This window comes from Strix uralensis, chromosome 28, assembly GCF_047716275.1.
Source record: "Strix uralensis isolate ZFMK-TIS-50842 chromosome 28, bStrUra1, whole genome shotgun sequence".
NCBI classification, from domain to species: domain Eukaryota; kingdom Metazoa; phylum Chordata; class Aves; order Strigiformes; family Strigidae; genus Strix; species Strix uralensis.
The window spans coordinates 5621356-5640131 of record NC_133999.1 but is presented as its reverse complement, the minus strand read 5'-3'; the positions used below and the strand labels follow the sequence as shown (position 1 = coordinate 5640131).

The window sequence follows — 18776 nt, the reverse complement described above, 5'->3', positions numbered from 1 at the left end:
TCTGGGGACATTTTTTTCTTCCCACCTTGGTGAGGAGTTATTCATACATGATGTCTCAATTTGGCAGTCTTTCCTTCCTAAAAGCTGCTGTTTTGGGGGTATCTTTCAGCTCCCATGTAAAGGAAGGATGGACTGCGTTACTCTGACATTCCTGAGGAGAACAACATGTTCTCACTGTTTTCCTTTCGTTTGTATGAGCCATCCTAAATAATGGCTGGACACTTTTCCCGCACGTCCACCTCGCCTCCCACAACAACTTGCTATTTTATGCAGTAGCCAAGCTAAAAAAGGAAAGTTACTATCGTGCCAAAAATGCAACTTTGATAAAATATGAGGGGATAAGTCAGCATAAGCGTGACTGGCTCAGGATCCAAAGAGAATAACGTGGGAAGGATAATTTTACTTTCTTGCCTCTCACGCCTACCAAACGCCTGGGTACAATGAAGTGAATTCCTAAATGAATGCAGTAAATACCTAAGAGCAAAACAGATTTTTTTGCTCCGACACAAAAAATGCTAGACAGTGAGATCAGGACTGAAATTATATCCTAAAAGATGTCATATTTTCACCCCATAATGCATGGTTTAACAGTTTTAGATGCCTTCAGATCTGTGGGTTTAATTGCTCTAATTTGGAAAGCCATATCATATTTAAAGGGAGAGGAGAACCCTCAGTATGTTTTGTGGGTTATCCTACACTCCCATCACCTTGAAGGGGATGCTATTATGCCCTCTGGCCGTGCAGTGTGAGGGTTGAGGGAGGTGAAAAACTGCCTTTTTTGACAGTTTCCAAGCCTACAGTGCCCAGGACAGGGTTGAAAAGGGTCTTTCTACAGGCTTTATTCTTTATTCTCTATGATAGACAGTCTGTTGTACTTTTATATGATAGTAATATTTTCACACTTTCTAGGATATCCAGAATCAATGCTTAAAGCTGTTGAACTGAAAAGCAGCCACCAAACAACCCTCCATGAGTTCATAATGCCCCTTGCTGCACCAAGGAACACCAACCCCTGCTTCAGGAACAGGAGAGACTTTCTTTGCTACTCCTTCCCCAAAATGCTTGGCTGCAAAAGGAGAGGGAGGAAGGAAATGTAGGTCTTGCATCAGTCAGTTTTTGGGGATCTCATGTTCTGGTGTCTCCAAAAGAAGATCTGAAAGTACATTAAATCCAGAGTAGGATTTGGGCATTGTCAGGATTCAGGTGTGCTTCTGGGCTGAGCAGACAGGATTATACCCTCAGGGCTGAAAAGGATGCAAAGTTTCCACAGGGCTGGCATGGGGAGATCCAGTTTTTCTGTCTCTGGAAAAAGCTCTCTTTTAAAAAGGGAAAACCCTCCTTATCTTACAGCACTCAACAACAATACCAACTCATAAGATGCCCATGTGCTCATAAGATGCCTCATAAGATGCTCTGAGGCTGTTGACTCCCCCCATGCACTTAGGAATTTCCAGCCCACCTGACCTCAATTGGAAAGTCTATCTTTTAAATATGACCACTATAAACACTCCAAATTTTAATGGGCGGAATATCTTCAAAGAAGATACTCTGATCTTCAGAAACAGTCATGGTTTGATAGAGGTTGTTTTGCCTATCTGCAGCAGAAGTGGAGGAATGCACAGTTTATACTAAAATAATGTGCACTTGTCCTAATCGCAGAGACTTCTGAGCCACAGCCAAGCCTTTTCACGTCATTGCAGTCTACTGCAGGCTGTGAAGGAATTATTTGCCTCTTCACACTTTTGATCTTTGCAGAAAGGACCGTGTGGCATTTCCAGCCCAGATGTTCACAATGTTCCTCCTAGACCCAGTGGAGAAGTTTCTCCCTAAATGAATCCTGAGCCTTATGCCCAGATTAGTCATGAAGTCCTTGTAAAGGTAAAAAATTGAATAAACGCTGAAGCAGCTCTGTCAAGGTCATCTGAAATCACGGAAAAGAACCGTGAATGGGAACAGTGGCTCTGAAATGATGGCAGGCAAAACGAACCTGGCAGGCGTTTTGGAAACCTCTTGATTTGAGGGTCAGGAAGATGTGGATCCCCTAGGTGCATGGTGGGCACTTTGACTTGCTGCACCAATGGTGTTAATGGTGCTCGAAAGAGAGCTTGGGAGACAAGAAATGTGTTGTCTCAGGATGCTGTAGCATGTGAGACATGGTGGTGGGGAAGGTGAGGTTTCAGTAGCTCAGCTTTGACAGTGGCTAAGCCCAGAGGAGGCCACACTGTCCTTGGGGCACTTCTCTGTGATGCCCATCCCTCGGCCAGGCTGCGGGCTGTGGAGCTCTGTGCCAGCTGGTCCAGCACTGCAGGTCCAATGTAAAGAGTGTACCATGACCCTCACGGAGATTTTAAACTACCAAGCTTCAGATTTGAAACATTTTAATCAGATTTGGTCATTGCAGGAGCAGAGGACCTTGGCTGGGAGTCCCCTGGCATGCAATGGGATTTTGCAGTAGCCCCATGCAGTAACCCCATGTCGGCCTCCAGAAAGATTTAATTCCCTGGTGTGAAGGTTTGTGGGCTGGACAGTGAGGAGCTGTGTAGTCTCTGGGGATCCTTTGGAAAGGAAAACCACCTGGAGTCAGAGTCTATAGGTCGAATGAGCTATTTATGGGTCGGATTCTTAAATACAGCTCAACTTTCACAAACCTCTCCTTTACCGAGTCCCCCCAGCAAGACTGATAGCAGCAAGTGCTACATACCCAATACTAACTTTTATTCTCGAATCTCCCATCTCCTCTTTTTTCACAGAGTTTCCTCTGCGTCCCTTTCTCTCACTAGTTCATTTTTCTCTGCAGGCTCTGCCAAGCAGGTCTGCAGCCTGCCTTGAGCTGAGCTTTTGTATCACCAAAGCCAAATCCTCAGTGGCTGTAATCCAATGTTGTTGCATTAGCTTCACTGTGTTTGGCACAGAGGCACGTGTTTGGTCCTAGACATCTTGCTTGAAAACTCCTGCAGATCTCTGTGTTTTATCCCTTTCTGTTCCCATGAAGGCTCTAAGCCGAGCTGAGGCTGTGCGATGTTGTTCCCCCTTCTTAACATAAATGAGGAGTAAAGGATTTCTTGCAGAGTCCTGTTATTTTCTTTCTTACACCCAAAGCTTCACCAGCATTGCCATAGTGCTAGAAGGGCAACTTGCTGGCAGGCAGTGGCAAACGAAGCAGGCAAGTTTACAAATAGCCACACTGGTACCATGAGACCTTCAGGTCCAGCCAGTTTTTACACTGATGGCAGCAAGTGACAGGCAGAGACCCAGCGTCATTGCTGGGGTGCAAACCCAGATTTCCACCAAAGTAGCTGAGGAAATCCTGTAGCTGATGAAATGATGAAAAACAAAAGCAGAGGTGGTAAATAAGTCCAGATCAGCTATTTTTTGAAAACCGTCCATCAGGGAAAATGCAGAAGCCCCATTTTCTGTACTGGGTAAAGTTGCTGGTGGACTCCCTCTGCGCAGAGAGCTCTGTGCATGGATGCGTGAAAGTGCTCTCCAAAGTCTTGTCAGCAGCTGTGCTGGATTTATACACACATGGCTATAAGGAACAGTGATTTAAAATAACTGAACCACCACTTAGCTAAAGAGGTTTTTGTGATACTGTGGTTTGATACCTGGAGCCTTGCTACCGATGAGTCTGGCACAGCAAGTGATGCTGTAGGAGACTTCTCAGTGGACCTGACGGGCTGTCTGGGCTTCTCTTGCTCTATAAGAGCAATAACCAACTGTTCGTGTTAATGTGAACATCTCAGCCGTGGTGCTGACAGCATTTGCAGCCCACCATTCAGACACACTGCGTGATGGGCTGTGCCACTCCAGACCATGGGGCTTTTCTCTCTCCCTAGTTCCAGAATTTATGGACTTTTTGTTCCGCTCAGAAGCACTGTGGGTATCTCCAGCAAGGAGCCAGCCAGCTGGCAGGAGGGATGCTTGTTGCTTTATTTTTGTAAAGGCATAATGTGTCCTTGACCTGAACTCCTGAGCAGCAAGAAGTATTGGCCTTTTCTACAGGTATCTTGAACAGCCAAAACAGGAGTTGAAAAAAACATACCATAAAAGCTAAAGAATATTTTTGAAATTTCCTGTTTCAGAGCATAAACCAGCCTCTAACTTCTGGGCTCCTTCCTCTGAACCAGCCTGTGGTCAGTAGCAGAACACCGGACAATACAAATCCCTGGCTCTGATCCTGCTTGGCAATTCCTGCGGATTCATGCAGCTGCATTTTATGTCTGTGTACAGCTGGGTGTCTTCTAGTTAGTTTTGGCATCAATTTTGCCTGTGGATTTAGCTAAGTTTTTTATCTCCTCCTCAAGCATCTTGTTTTTCTTCTCCATGTCCTTCCGTGAGCGCTCCACATTCATCAGCTTCAGCTCCAGTTCCTCAGACTTCTTCTTCTCCCTCTCTATGTCCTGATTCAGCCTCACCACTTTGGCCCAGACTTCATAATTTTCCTTCTCGAGACTGCAAAGAGAAACAGAGCGTGAAAGGAAGAGTGCTGGGAAGTCCCCATTTGGCTCTTAAGGAGCCTGCCCTCTGTGTCATTAAGCAATAAAATAAGCCAGAGGTGCTGTCCTGATCCCGATGCAATAAATCAATACACATGGTATATAATAATATGATGTGAAGCTATATAACACTGATGATTACAACTAATAATGTAATAACGCTACTGCTGAATTCTGATTAGTAAATGGTACAATATTGTAGTAATAACAAGAATTATGAGAGTGTAGTTATTGCAGAAACATTACAGTGCCATACAATGATGTAATAAGAACTATATTAATATTGTGGCAATATAACATTAACAACTATGTGATGAGAGTACAGCACATGAGCACTGACTTTTAGATAGCCTGCTATAATACTATATTTTATTGTTAGTCATTGCTATCGTATACTGTAGAGTGTTACTGGTGAATAAATCGGTGCAATACTAGTGTTGTAATAACATGAGCTGAAGGCTTCACACTCTCCAGAAAGCAGCACTCTGCAGCGTGTTACCTTTTAATTTGTTCCTCGTAGTCATTTTTCTGTACCTCCATTTCTTTTTCCAGCTTCTGGATCATGTTTTGCAGGAATTCCCTGCTCTCCTGCTCAGGCTTGGAGACCTCGGCAGGGCTGCTGGTGGGACTGGCTATTTCCTTTGGCTGGGGGCTGGGACTGAGGCCGGGTAGAAATTCCTTATCAGAGCCACTGCTCGAAGGGCTGGGGCTGGAGCTGGGGACACTTTCTGCCTGGGAGGTAGGAACATTATCATAGGTTGAAGCCCGGTGAAGGTCGAGCAGCTTAAAAAGATCATGAGACAACGTTCTCTTGTGTCCGTCGGGGACCGCGGAGCGCACGCTGCTCCCAGGGGAGCTTTTCCAAAAGTCACTGGCAAATATGTCATTTTTGTCACTGCTGCCTTTCTCCCCCAGAGAAGCAGCTGGCAGGAAAGATTTCCTGTTAGGTAAAGTCTGAGTTCTTTTCCTTGACTGCGTTTTCCACATTCCCAGTGTATCTTTGGACACGTTATCTTCTCCGAGGGCACTTGAGCTCGCAGCTGGTCCAGGGGCGCTGCTGGAATTCAGGTCATCTCTCTGAAACAGACCCGTGGCATTAGGACAGCCTCGTCCTGCTCTGTGAGCAGAGCCAGGCTGCAGCGACTGCTGTGGCTGCAAGATTTACAAAAGGCACATTTTAACACGCTATCGGGAACGACCACAAGTTTTCTGTAAAAAATTATTTTGGGTTGCACCATGTTTTCCATTAAAAAGAACCTTTTGCAGAGATTCTTTCTGCGAAAAGCCTTTAATCCTTAATGTTTTCACTTCACCAGCATGAACTGAAAAGGTTTCATCTATTCTGCCTTTTAGCTAAAAAACTTTAGTTCTCATTTTTTCCCAGAACAGTAGATTTTCCACAGGAAAGTGGAAAGTTTATCTACATCATTTTCCTGATGTAGATATTCCAGGGATGACAGTTACAGCTCGTTACCCTATTAATAGCAAGTGCTTTTAGTGGCTGGCTGACCTGTTAGATCCCATAATAATTAACCACACATTTATTAAATTTATGTTTTAACGTTTCTCTGAGGATCTAGCCTTACCGTTTGCCTTTGGATCAAGCTCTCCGCCCTGGACACCGCAGGGTCCTCTGCAGCGTCCCAGCCCACGGAGCTGCGCGGGATGGGGGCTTTCTTGTCATTTTTGTGGGCTGGCGGGGAGGGCAGCACATCCTTGGATGGGGGAAAGAGGTCTGCATGGTCACTTATCATCACAGTCATCACTTTCTGGATCTGTGGCGTGCCTGGAAGATCAGAAATTAGAGATCTGTCAGCAGCAAACCCAATGCGACGGGCTTTCTTCCACCCACACTTACATTTTCTGGTTGGTCTTTCTGGTGTCCCAAATGGAGATGCCCATAGAAAGGGAGGTGAAGACAAGGAGCAGGATCATAAAACCAAGTAAAGGGAGGGATTTTTAGATCACCCCAGAATAACAGGAGTAATGAAGCAACCAAGACAGGAGTCTGCTCAGCTGCACCGAGCCACAAGCAAACTACAGGTATCAGTTACACAGAAAGACATAGGAATATCTGGACTTTTGCATGTGATGTCTGTAGAGCAGAGCGGTCTTTGGCCTTAAAATATTTCTTCTGTTAGTTCTGCTGCATCTGTCCTTGCCCATGGAATTACAGTTTGGCTCAGCTAAACAGTAATTTCTTTGAATTTCCTTTGTTTCTCTAAGAAGAATTTTACACTTTCCTGCTCTAAGCAAAAGAAAGATGACTTCACCAAATTCCTGAATTGTCTGAAATCTATGGAGGGAGCACACAGTGCAACTCCTAAGGGGTATTTGTCACCATAAACGCATTTATAGCTTAACCAACACGTGGCTTTACTGTACCCTGCTGTACTTACTGTGCCCCAGCACGTGTCTGGCTTATATCCATGGGTCTACCATAGAAAATTTTTGATTTCAAGATTGTGGATGCAACTGAGTGTTTCAGCATATCAGGTGCTCCTATGCCAATTATTCCAGGAGTCCCGTTTACCTCTCATAATAATTGCAGGATCCTCTATCTTGGGTCTGATGAGGTTCACTCCAATCACTGTTGCCAGGTTATCCACACTCATCTTGTTGACGCTAGAGTTCAACTGTATTTCGTGTAGAAACCTGCCAGAATCCAAGGGTAAATATTTAAAGTCAGCGAAGGAAGACTGCAAAAAGCCTTACACAGCCACTGGTATAAAATCCTGATTAATCCCTCCAGCTCTTCCTCTAAGTCCCAAGGACAGAAACATATAATTGCCTTTTAAGTGCACACTGGAGCTGGGTCTTATTGGTATCAGTAGAAAAATCACCATGTGATGAGCTGCTCACCTAAAAAAAAAAAATTGAAGAGGAAGGGAAACCCCCCATCTAGTCTCTAACCAGAGAAAAACCATCTAGGCTGGCTGAAACCCAACAGTTTTGTTGCACAAGGCTTTGTGTAGGAAAACTACACTTGATTTTAATTCTCAGGGATTCATAAGTGCGTAGGCATTTATGCTCAGAAATTGTCAAGGTGTTTATCCCCATGGCTGAAATTCTCCCTTTACAACAGTCAGGATCTGGTGCCTTGAGGGGAACCAAAGCACAGCTTAGAAGGGCTCTCTCTAGAGGAGTCAGCCTCAGCCGTTGGGATGATATTTCTACTCACTAACACCAAATCTGAGCTGTTTATACCTTGTGCAGAGGACTGACCTGCAGATATAGCTGAGGAGGTTGTAGTTGTCTCTGGGAAGGAGGGACAGTTGCTTCAGGAGTTCCTGATGGCCCTAAATGCAAGTTAAGAAATAGCTCTATAAAGATTCACAGGTATATATGGACTCAAGAATGGCTCTTGGTCACTCCATCCATCGTCGTATGGTCTCACCTCTTGGCAGGCATTCGCTCACCTTGGAAATTCTATTTCTCCAGCAGACCAGGCAAGGATATGGAGAAGTTTCTGTACAGTGCTCAGCACTGCTGCAGCAGCAGCGAAGGAAAGAGCAGGGTCCCCTCCAGCCCAGCACGTGTGTGATGAGCTCTTTGGAAAGAGCTCATCATGCCTAATCTCCTTGCATTTTGTGTATATAAACATTTAGGACATTTTTAACCCCAAAGATCCTGAAGAATCTACAAGAAACATTGAAATACAGGGCTGAGCACTGCAGTCCACAGCGCTCATGCTACCAAGGATATCTGCCTTATTTTTTTGTGTATAGGAACAGCATCCATGAGTGCTCTTTTTGCAGTGGGGGGGCTTCTTTTCCATCAAAATATATAGTTAGGAAGAAATAGTTCCCATCTGTTTCTCACTTCTCCCTCTCCCAAATCCCCACTTCCTTCCCTGGTCTCACCCAGAGCCCTTCCACCAGCTCCGCTCTCAGCTCGGGCTGATGGAGGCTGCAGGAGGTTGTGTTTCCTTCCTCTCTTGGTTTTCACAGAATCACAGAATCATCTCGGTTGGAAGGGACCTTGAAGATCATCTAGTCCAACCATTAACCCAGCACTGACAGATCCCAACTACACCAGATCCCTCAGCGCTGGGTCAACCCGCCTCTTGAACCCCTCCAGGGATGGGGACTCCACCACCTCCCTGGGCAGCCCATTCCAACGCCCAACAGCCCCTTCTGCAAAGAAATCCTTCCTAATATCTAGTCTAAACCTTCCCTGGCGCAACTTGAGGCCATTACCTCTTGCCCTATCACTTATTACTTGATTAAAGAGGCTCATCCCCAGCTCTCTGCAACCTCCCTTCAGGTAGTTGTAGAGGGCCATGAGGTCTCCCCTCAGCCTCCTCTTCTCCAGACTAAACCCCCCCAGTTCCCTCAGCCGCTCCCCATCAGACCTGTGCTCCAGACCCTGCACCAGCTCCGTTGCCCTTCTCTGGACACGCTCGAGTCATTCAATGGCCTTTTTGGAGTGAGGGGCCCAAAACTGAACCCACTCATCGAGGGGCGGCCTCACCAGTGCCGAGCACAGGGGTCAGATCCCTTCCCTGTCCCTGCTGGCCACGCTAGTGCTGATACAAGCCAGGATGCCATTGGTCTTCTCAGCCACCTGGGCACACTGCTGGCTCTTTGCTGCAAGGGCTCAATGAAAAGAGGTGCTGAGCATCTCTTAGATCTGCTCCAGAAATTTAAGCTTTAAAATGGATAAACCCATGTTGTCACGTTGGGAAACTTGGCTTTGGGAGATCTTCTCTTTTTAACTTTTTTTTTTTTTTTCCCCCAGATTTGTGAAGATCAGTAATTACACAGTTTATAATGCACTGCTAAGTGTGCACCTGGCATCTCCAGCTCACAAAGCCCAGCACTGAAACACAGACAATTTTAAGGCCAGAAGGAGAGAAATGAACACATCTTTACCTTTCTCTCATCCGCATCCAGCGCCTGACCACAGAGCAGGAAATCCTCGTACTGCATCCAGGGCACAACTGGCTCGGGGAGCTCCCGCAGGTAGAGTTTGAACAGAGAGGCCACGGTGTGCACATCCGTATCCCTGCAACGCCCAAAGAGCCGCTCACGTGAAACTCAGGCTGGTGAGCAAACCCTACCCTGCTCTGGGAGCATGAGATTATTTTTGAGCTCTGTGTAGAGATGCAGAAGAGGGAGAGATACAAATAGGGAGGCCCAAGCAAGCTGGGGGAAATCCATAGGGCACCTCAAGCCAGGGAATGGCCCCAGCTGGCAGGAAAATAAATGCTTGGTGGAGATTTTCCCCACCGTGGGGCTGGCAGGTCCCCAGTGTTAATACCCGGGCTGAGCCTTCCCAGCCTGCGTTTGACTCCTGAGGGTTTGCATGCAAATCTTGTCTGGTGTTCACATGTTTGGCAGGCACTCCCCACTCTGCGCAGAGCTGGCGAAGCTTGCCTGGGGTTTTTAAGATTAACAGCAATTACTGAAGATGTTCTGCCGGGACAGATGTTTGCAGCTTTGCATACCATATAGTTTACATTATGTCAAAAGGACACTGTCAAGATTGTAAGCCTCAAATTTGACCTACCTTGAAGTCGCTAAACTGTTATAAACTTCTAGCAAAAATCCCCCAGGTCATTTATTTTTAGGATTGGTCGGGGTTTTAAAAATACTATTATTTTTAACAAATGCACATAACCATAGAGGAATTTTTTCAGAGCTGTGTTTTTCTAGGGCCTACCAATACACGCCATCAGGCATCCTGGATGCCTGGGCTGCAACAGCAGTTTTCTAATACTCCCAAGCCAATCCTGCCGTGCTTGTGCATGCAAATGCGCCTGTGCAAACCCAAACTGGCTGCAAAATGGCATCTTGCTGCATTCAGGTCACTGGAAATCCCATTTTTGGCCTTCCTCCTCGCTAAGAAAATGTTTTGGTTGAAGTGCATGGGGGTTGCAGTCACCCTGAGATCACCACAACAACGCTCATACTGAGCCCTGTGGTGCAGGGTCAGCGTTGTGGGGTGCTGGGAAAAGGGCCAAACTCCCTCACCGTGCCCCACTGCAAAACACAGTGCTGCAAAAAATAAAAAAAAGGCTTCACCTTCCTATGACCCCCATACAGGTTACAACAGGAAAGCTCTCAGCAGGACTCTGGCACCCAGAAAGCAAGAAATACTCAGCTGCAAAGCCAACGGCCAGGATGGTTACGCTCCCAGAGCAGCTGTGGCTCTACCTTGCACAGTGCAGGGATTATTTAGGTAAAAGTGCTGTGGTTTTTCCTAACAAAACTGCATAAAGCTGGGTGAGAACAGAAGTTTTACAGTTAGTGACAGGCCTGCAAATAAAGAGATGAGCCCCCTGCACTCTGCTTAGGCAAAGTGTTTTGCACAGAAGTCCAGGAAAGCTCCTGGGTTTGGGTCCTTCCCTCCCCCAAGCCCCTCAGATCTTGCTGGCGGCTCTCAGAGCTCGGGTGATGCTCTATGGGGCAGCTCCCCGGGTCTGCATAGATGGGGCATCGCCACAGCCGCTATCAAACACCTGCAGCAGCCTGGGCACTCCTCATCTCAGTTATGGCAGACAGGGCAGGGTAGGAATTAAACCAAAAAGCCTCACCTTAGGTGCTGTGGAAAGGCAGGACCCACCTTTCCTTTATCCCAGCATAGGTCATTGCTTCACCAGTGCAAACTGGGGGGCAAAGCCCTGGAGCAGCCTGCACAAGTGAGCAGGGGACACTAGGCAACGCCTCGTGCAACCGGGGACAAAAGCAAGGGGTTAAACTCTGACTTGGGGGTGGGAGAGGTGGGAAACCTCCTTAGAGATAATGAGGCATCTGCAGGTGGTCCATCTGCACGGACTCATAGCTGGTCTGCGAGCTATCAAGGGAGGGCTTTACTAAGTGGTGCACCAGGGGATGACCTTTCTCCTCTCATTTTGCACAGGGCATGGCAGAGCTAGCAGTAGCAAATGTCTCTCCCCAAAGCCTCTCCAAGACCTACAGGCAGGGACAGGCAGCTCTCTCCGCTTTAGGGAGTTTGCCATTTCGTCTTAGCCCTGCAGAGGAAGGGGGTCAGGACGGTGCAGCCTTGCAGCAGCCAAAATCTCTCTCTCATCTCTATGTGGTGTTGTAGGGAAAATCAACAGGAGGAAAATATTATGGCTATGGGCTGGCAGAGACAGAAATAACTTCTACTGTGTGCAGTAGGGTGTTCTCTGAGCTTATTTGTGATCTTATACTTGCTCTCCTTTCTCTAAACCTCTGCCTGATGGGCTATGTAGGGTCTTCCCTTTGCCTCCTTCCTTGGCTGCTCCTGCAAATGATAATTACTGTGTGGGGCCAAATGCTTTCCTTTATTTCCATGAATCTCATCTCAGCACCCTTTGATTCTGCTTTTGCCTCCATTTGGGGTTTCTGCTGAATCCTTTCTCCTTGTCAAGCCCTTCTGGAGGGTCCAAGTTCCCTGCAAGGCACTGCTGGGTTCTTGGGGGGTAAGGCAGACTGCTTTTCCCCAGATTTTGGTGACTATGAGACCCAGTTGAGTAGAAGAGGGGGAATCCAGCATTACCGGTCAAATGATGGCCTTTCCCCAGCATCGAACGCGTCCCTGAGCTGTTTCACCAGGTTGTCTTGGCCAGGGAGGCGGAAGATGCCCTCCTCACTCACGCCGTGCTCCCGGATGAACTCAGCACATTTCTGCACCAGGATGGGGACCTGGTGCTGCCCGAATTTCTGCTCATAGGCCATGGTCTCTGCCAAGCGCTGGCCGAACACCACTAGGGAAAGGACAGAGAGGTTAGAGGAGCCCAAAGGCTTTGCTAAAGGCACGTTACCTGCCAGAGCGCATCAGGTGCAAATGTGACTGCAGTACCTGCTTTTCTGATAGCACAGGACCTACAAGAGGTCTTCAAACTGGGGGAAAGCAGAACTTCCTCCAAAGAAATAATAGCAAAATGAAACCTTATTCCTCCTCCAAATAAACAGTTCTCAAAATGATTAAAACAAAGCAGTGAGCCTTGGTTTTTGCCATGCCGCTTGGCTATCTTGGAGCTGGGAGCTGATACAGAGAGAGACTGGACCAGCAAAAAGGCTGATGTGAGGGCACAGCGGGAGAAGGCAAGCTCATCACACAAAGCTGAAGGACATAGAAAGCACAGGAGACCACCAGGAAATGAGAAAAGCAGCCTTGCAGAGATTTGGAGCTGGAAGTCTTACTGCTTTAGTTGTTCTTCTCCCCCCTCCTCCTTCCTCTCACCCTCCAGAAACTCCCCTGTGCAAAGAAGAGCAGTATTTTGCAGCAGACAGTACCTTTCCTTCGGAGCAGTGGCTTTTTCCTCCGGAACTCGCAGCAAAAGAAGAGCTCGAAGGTGGGAAGGCAGCAGCCTGCATCCCAGCTCTTCCTCCTCGGAGCCTGGGGCATGGTAAGAGCAGACAAATCCCAACTCGAACTAGCTCTGGGATATTAATGGCAGAGAGTCCTATGGTCCTCTACCATATTTTTGCCCCAGCAATGCCTGTGATGCGTTCACCTCGTGCTCTGAAGGCTGAAATAATTCCTGTGCATCTTCCAGACCAGGAAAATGCAAGCAAACACTCTCATCTGGAACCGCAAGGCTTGTCGGCACCTGCCTGATCATGGGGATTTTTCATTTATGACTCGCTTACACTTTTAAATAATGAATATAAACCTGTCATTGTGCACAGTAAAAGCAAATAGCTGCTTTTTTTTTTTTTTTTTTTCCCCTGCCTCTCTGCTTTGGTAGCTGATAATGAATTGCTTATTTAACTGCAAGCTGGTAGATTTGTTAACCTGGGGATACCTCCCCTGGGCCAATGCGATGCCCATGCCAGCCCACTCAGCAGGTAGCTGCCATTGTAGGGTGGCAGCCAGCCCTGCAAAACCCCTCCAAGATTCTGGAGATGCTTTTGCTGTTGCTTCACACTCTGCAGCTGCTCTTTGGTGTGCAACAAGCTCACAACTAGCTGGGTCGCATGGGGCTGCTTCCAGGTGGGCTCATGCCAAAACCTCCACCACGCAGTGGGTTGCTTTAAAAGCACATGTTGCCTCAGCTTGCACTGAAGCCAAAAACCTAAAGCATGAAGTTTTGGGGCCTGTTAGCCTGTGTATTGACATAAAATGCAGCTCCATAGTACCTGGCTTCTCTGCTGTCTTCAGGGCTCTCTGTACTACTATAAATTTACATTTTCTATCATATAAGGTCACTTTATCTAGCTGGAGGAAACTGGCAGCCTCCTACCATTAAGCAAGTATCAGATGCGGAGTTGTTATTAAATATTAGAGCCAGGTGGGGCAATGCCCTGAAAATTTCTGGCTCATGTAATCCTAATTTCAGATGAGTAATGCTGCCTCCCCGAGGGCACAGCATGTTTCAGTTTAGAGGCAGAAAACACCAGGGTTGCAGAGGAAAACCATCTGTGTCGTCGTTTAGGTGAAGTTTATCTGTGCCTATGGCAGGGTCACCCTGAAAGAGCTCAAATTGGCAGCACCTACTTGCCTCTAAACCGCTGTGATTTACACTAACACAGGAGCTGTGGGAGAGCAGAGTTCCATCATGCTTGTTTTATACAGCTGAAGGGCATGGACCCTATAGAAATATTATATGAATAGTCAGGGCAAAGCACAGAGGAAGGAGAGGCTCAGGATGAGCACCCAGATTAGTGCTCTTTTGGAAGAGAACCAAAGAGACTCCCAGCCCTGTTTCACTGGTGGATCTTGCTTAGAGGAGTTTATCCACGTAGGAAAAGTCTGAGTAGTTCATCCTTATAGAGAAAGTGGCTGGAGTAACCTTTGCTGCTTCCTTTGTGGGCTTTGCCTGTGGTGGCAAATTTACAGTGTGCTCCTTTCTGACCGACTCATGTTTTATACTTCCCTGACCACAATTTTGTAATGGCATAAGCAGATGCCTGAGGGGGCTGGAAGCAAGGATCCTGTTGCCGCAAGCCTTGCCTGTGCGTGCGGAGAAAATGGGGGTAGAAAGCCTGGGCTGAGCAAGAAAAGCAAGGAAATTGGCAGGTGAAAGGCAAGATTTTTCAATGCTTTATCCCTGAATGTGAGTTGTTTTCAAGAACAATGTTTTCTGGGGTCAATAAGTCAATGAGAAAGTTTGCAAAACAGATTGAAACCAGCCCAGAAATCTTCATTCATGCTTGGCTGCCATTTCTGTAACACTGCCCACGTTTGCAGCAGACCCAGCACCACAGGGCCCAGGAGTAGGTTTCTAAGACATTACAAACTGCAGCTCCGTGTTCCAGTTTCAAGACTCGTAAGCCCAGCTTTGAAATCCTCACACAGAAGTCCTGCAGACCACAAGATGGTAGGAAATCGCCTCTCCAAGAGCTGTCCCTGCTCCCCTTTACCTCCTGAGGATGACCCCAGCACTCGTCGGATGGATTTAACCCATTCCTCCATCTCAGACTGGGAATTAGCCATGAGCACGCAGGTGTCCTGTCCTGCCCGGTTCTGGTCTCCAGAGACTCCTGCAAAAAAACCCGTTTGTGCATCATTTATAGATGGGATTGGAGGAGAAAAGATACATTCTTGTAGTTTTCTTTGCTAAATGCTTTTGGCTCCAAACCTTCCCATTAATGTCTATTTGGCTGTGAAATGAAGCAGCGCTCTTACATTTCGCCCTTGCTGAAGGTCTGCGAGAGAGGAACAGAAACTGTTTAATGTTGCAGCTTGGCAAGGCTGCTCAGCATGCGACGTGGGCACTGACACAGGGCCCTCCTCCAGCCCTGACGTGAATATTGAAAGCAAGCCAGTAGTTTCCATGTGCAACGAAGTGCTGTGGGGACCTCGAAAAGAAGTGGGAGCAAAAGGACCGGCAAAATGACTTGCCCAAATGATTTTGGGTGAACAGTCCAGCCCAAAAAGTGTGCAACAAAGAGGAGTGAAGCATCCTCACCTGGGATGATTTCAAAGATAAATTTCCCTCCTTCCTCTGGATTGCTGGCCACCTCCTTGATGGTGCTTCCCTGGAGAGACAGGCAGCCCTAGGACAAAGCAGAGTAGAAGCTGCAAATATCCGTGTCCCATCTCTGTGGGGCCGACACTACCATGTGCCAGCACTGAGGATCGAAGTCCTTCTTTCAAAGAGATCGTAAGAGATGGTGGGCTGTATATATATATGCTAAAAATTACTTTTCAAACAATAAGAGACACTTCTTAAACACCAGTTTTTCTGATGAAGTGATTCTCAGAATGAGAAAACTGTTTATTTTGCTCTTTCCTTTTTTAAATTCCCTTCTCATGTTTCTTTAATCCCTGTTGGGAGTGGAAGAAGAGCAAACAAAGGAGAAGGGGCTTGACAAAACACCGGAGCATCCTGTCTCTGCTACACCAGAGAAGGAAAACTGTTCCTTTAACACAGCATCCCTTAAACCCAGAAACCAAACGCAAGGTTTGCAGGAGACAAGTTGAGAAAAAGAAGAAAAGGGAGGCAAAATAAGAAAAGCAAAGTGGAAAACAGCCATTTCTTTTGGACCTTCCTTTCTCCAACTGTCGTGGTGAACACGGGCAGCTGGGTCCCCACTGGAGGGGATGGGTGGGGACCGGCATGTGAGGGCCGAGCAGGCCTGTGAGTCAGCACTGGAGGCCTCCCAGGGCAGGAAATAAGGCTGAGCCACAGAAATGAAGTTTCTCGGTGATTTCAGCCTCCTGAAAGCCATCGGGCTCCTGTGAGCAGTGAGGACCATCAGTGCTCCAAAAGCCTGAGTTTCAGCTGTATCAGTCAGAACCATTGATGGGATCAGAGAGGCGTGAAATGACCTGGGACGGAGCATCAGGGTCACAGCGAGAGCTGCCAAAAGCGCCGTGAATAGCAATAAGCTTTTTATAGCACTTTCTGTTTCTACATTCCGTTTACAACCTGGGACACTGCTCCTCCCAGTCACCCCTGAAACGGGGCAAAGCCAGAAGTAGGACCTGGATCCTGCCGGGCTCAGCCCTGTGATTTCACCCCGGTGATCTACTGATCGCCTTCCCTTTACAGGCGTTTTATATCTTGAGATTAATTTTGCTACCAGTAACAATTTGCACAGAGAATGGCTTTTCCAGCAAAGGGGAGGACCTTTCCCTGAAATTTCTCAAAACAAGGAAAAGATGGTGGATATTAAAAAAATAAGTTACAGTATAGAGAAAATGGTTGAAAAACTAAAAAGTTATCCCTATAAATTTCTTCCTGGCAAGTGTACTACAATGCTGAGAGATGGTTTATATGGGTAAGACGGAGAAATGGTTTATATGGGTAAGACAGAGAAATGGTTTATATGGGTAAGACGGAGAAATGGTTTATATGGGTAAGACAGAGAAATGGTTTATATGGGTAAGACAGAGAAATGGTTTATATGGGTAAGACAGAGGGCTTGTTACAACCCGGAGGGGCTGCAGAAGGGAGGATGCTGCCGGAGGACTGTGGACGTCGGGCACTGGTGCAGACATTTAAATCGTGCCCAAGTGGATGATCACTCTCCTGTTTTGTGCAAAGCGTTGGGCACACGTTGTGCTCCCCTGAGGATCTCAAAAAGCATCAGAACTGACGTGCACCAGAGCATTCAGCAGATTTCGAGCCCTTTCCCTTGGAGGAAAAGGCAGCGGGGCAGGTTTCCTCTGGCCGTGCTGGGTGGACCGGGGCAGCTGCCGAATAACACAAACTGCATCCGCACCGCTGAGCCTTCTGCAGAGGATGGGGCTGGGCTGGGATACAAACCCGGAGGCCGGAGAGAGAGACATTTCCTTTCATTATCCCTCCAGCTGCCCTCTACCATGGCAGGAGGTCCTAACGAAGCAGCTGCCCTTCGCTGTCGTCCGTCCAGCCCACAGCCCTGCCATGAGGCCTGTCTTGGGCAGATCCTCACACCCAGCCTGTGCTGAAAGTCCTGCTTGGTTTTTCCTAAAAGCATCCTGTGAGATGTCTTCCCCACCAAGTGCATGGCTGAAACCTCTCTCAAAGCTCCCGGCACCTTCTGCACCCACTGCTGCACCTGCCATCACAAAAACGGTGGTGTACCGAGCTCTTTTTCTCCCCAGCCTGTTTCTGTTGTCTTGGAGAATGACAGCAGCTTTCTAGTTGGTAACTGCTTTGGGTTTTTTGCAGCACCCCGTTGCTTGGGCACAGAGCGACCAAGCCCCAGCAGGGCTTGCAGGCACTTTAAGAATTTAAGTGCAAAGATGATCCTGATCAGGGTATCTCATCTCTGTTATGAAAGGCAGAAAACCTCTTCAATACCCTACTCCAGACCCATCTCAAACCATTTCCCTCCGAGCAAAGCTGCAAGAAAGGGGAGACTGAGGACCAGCAAAGCCCAGCAGCCTTGTCCTACCTGTGGTTTGACATCATCCTCATCCTTGTAGTAGTAAAGCTGCTGGCCCTTAAGCACGAAGTACCGCTGCTGCCAGTTCTTGACGATGGAGCGCTGCTTTTTCAGCCAGCCGATCTTCAAGGGCCGCTCCAGCGGGTTGGGGGAGGCCGGCCGGGCACCCGCTGGCTCCCCGCTCATCACGCTCTTGGAGCGGGCTGCCAAGGAAAGAGAGGGACGGGCTGGGGGGGACGCCCGGGGACGAGCTGCCAGCGGACCTGCGTCCCCAGGGCCGACTTCAGCTCCAACAGCGAGAGCGGCTCTCTGCCCCTCTGTGCTGAGCAAACTGGCTAGAGTTTTGAAAGGAAGTGGCTGCAGTATCTGTCAGTATGTGCTTCCTTTTTCCTGCGTGGGAGTAATTGTCTTGCAAGTGAGAAGAAAATCATTAGCTCTTTTTTTTTTTTTTCTAATGGGAGTGTGTGTTTTTTTTATACCCACCCCAAAGAGCCTGCAGCAGCGATAGCAGAATGACCCAGCCTGGCTTGGAAAAAACTGCTTGGAAATTGCAGTTTTGCCCTGGGAGAGCGTTGCCTGGTGTTTCCAATGGGGCAGTTCTCACACAATGGGACTGGAAAGTCTCCAAGGGGGGAAAAAGTGCTGCTGTGGATTTAATGGCTGGGCAGAGCAGTGTCCCCTGTCTCCTTTTTGCATCGCATAGACTGGTGGCAGGGACTGGTAGTGTGGCCCTGTGACATCTCTAAATGCTTCTGTGATAGTAAATGCCTTGGGAGGGATTGTTTCCAGAAGGGATTTTTGCCTCTGGACAAGGCACTGGAGGACGTCAGTGCCACCCCAGCTGGGTGGAGTTAGCATTTATGGTGGCAGGGCAAAAATAATTATATGACTCCAGGGGAATTCAGCTTCGCTGGTCTCTGCACATGGTGATTTCCTGAGGTTTTATATCTCCCCTGCCAAAAATGGAGCTGACAGCACCTGTCTGGGTCCTGCGGGTGAGGGCGGTGCAGGATTCGGGCCCCTGAGC

General features: G+C 47.8%; 1 protein-coding gene across 4 annotated transcripts in view; it reads right to left on the bottom strand.

The window, feature by feature from the left end:
* Positions 1-823: 823 nt before the first annotated feature.
* The window catches only part of LOC141935791 (rho GTPase-activating protein 25-like), a 52891-nt gene continuing 34938 nt past the window's right edge, over positions 824-18776 (bottom strand). For all 4 annotated transcript variants that reach the window (XM_074852327.1, XM_074852328.1, XM_074852330.1 and 1 more), the window contains 10 exons: positions 17759-17952; positions 15343-15430; positions 14795-14914; positions 11985-12192; positions 9371-9503; positions 7722-7795; positions 7030-7151; positions 6083-6282; positions 4996-5573; positions 824-4452 (listed from right to left, as the gene is read on the bottom strand). In XM_074852327.1, the coding sequence (XP_074708428.1) occupies positions 4242-4452; positions 4996-5573; positions 6083-6282; positions 7030-7151; positions 7722-7795; positions 9371-9503; positions 11985-12192; positions 14795-14914; positions 15343-15430; positions 17759-17952 (1928 nt within the window). In that variant the 3' untranslated portion in view covers positions 824-4241. The remainder of the gene's footprint in view (positions 4453-4995; positions 5574-6082; positions 6283-7029; positions 7152-7721; positions 7796-9370; positions 9504-11984; positions 12193-14794; positions 14915-15342; positions 15431-17758; positions 17953-18776) is intronic.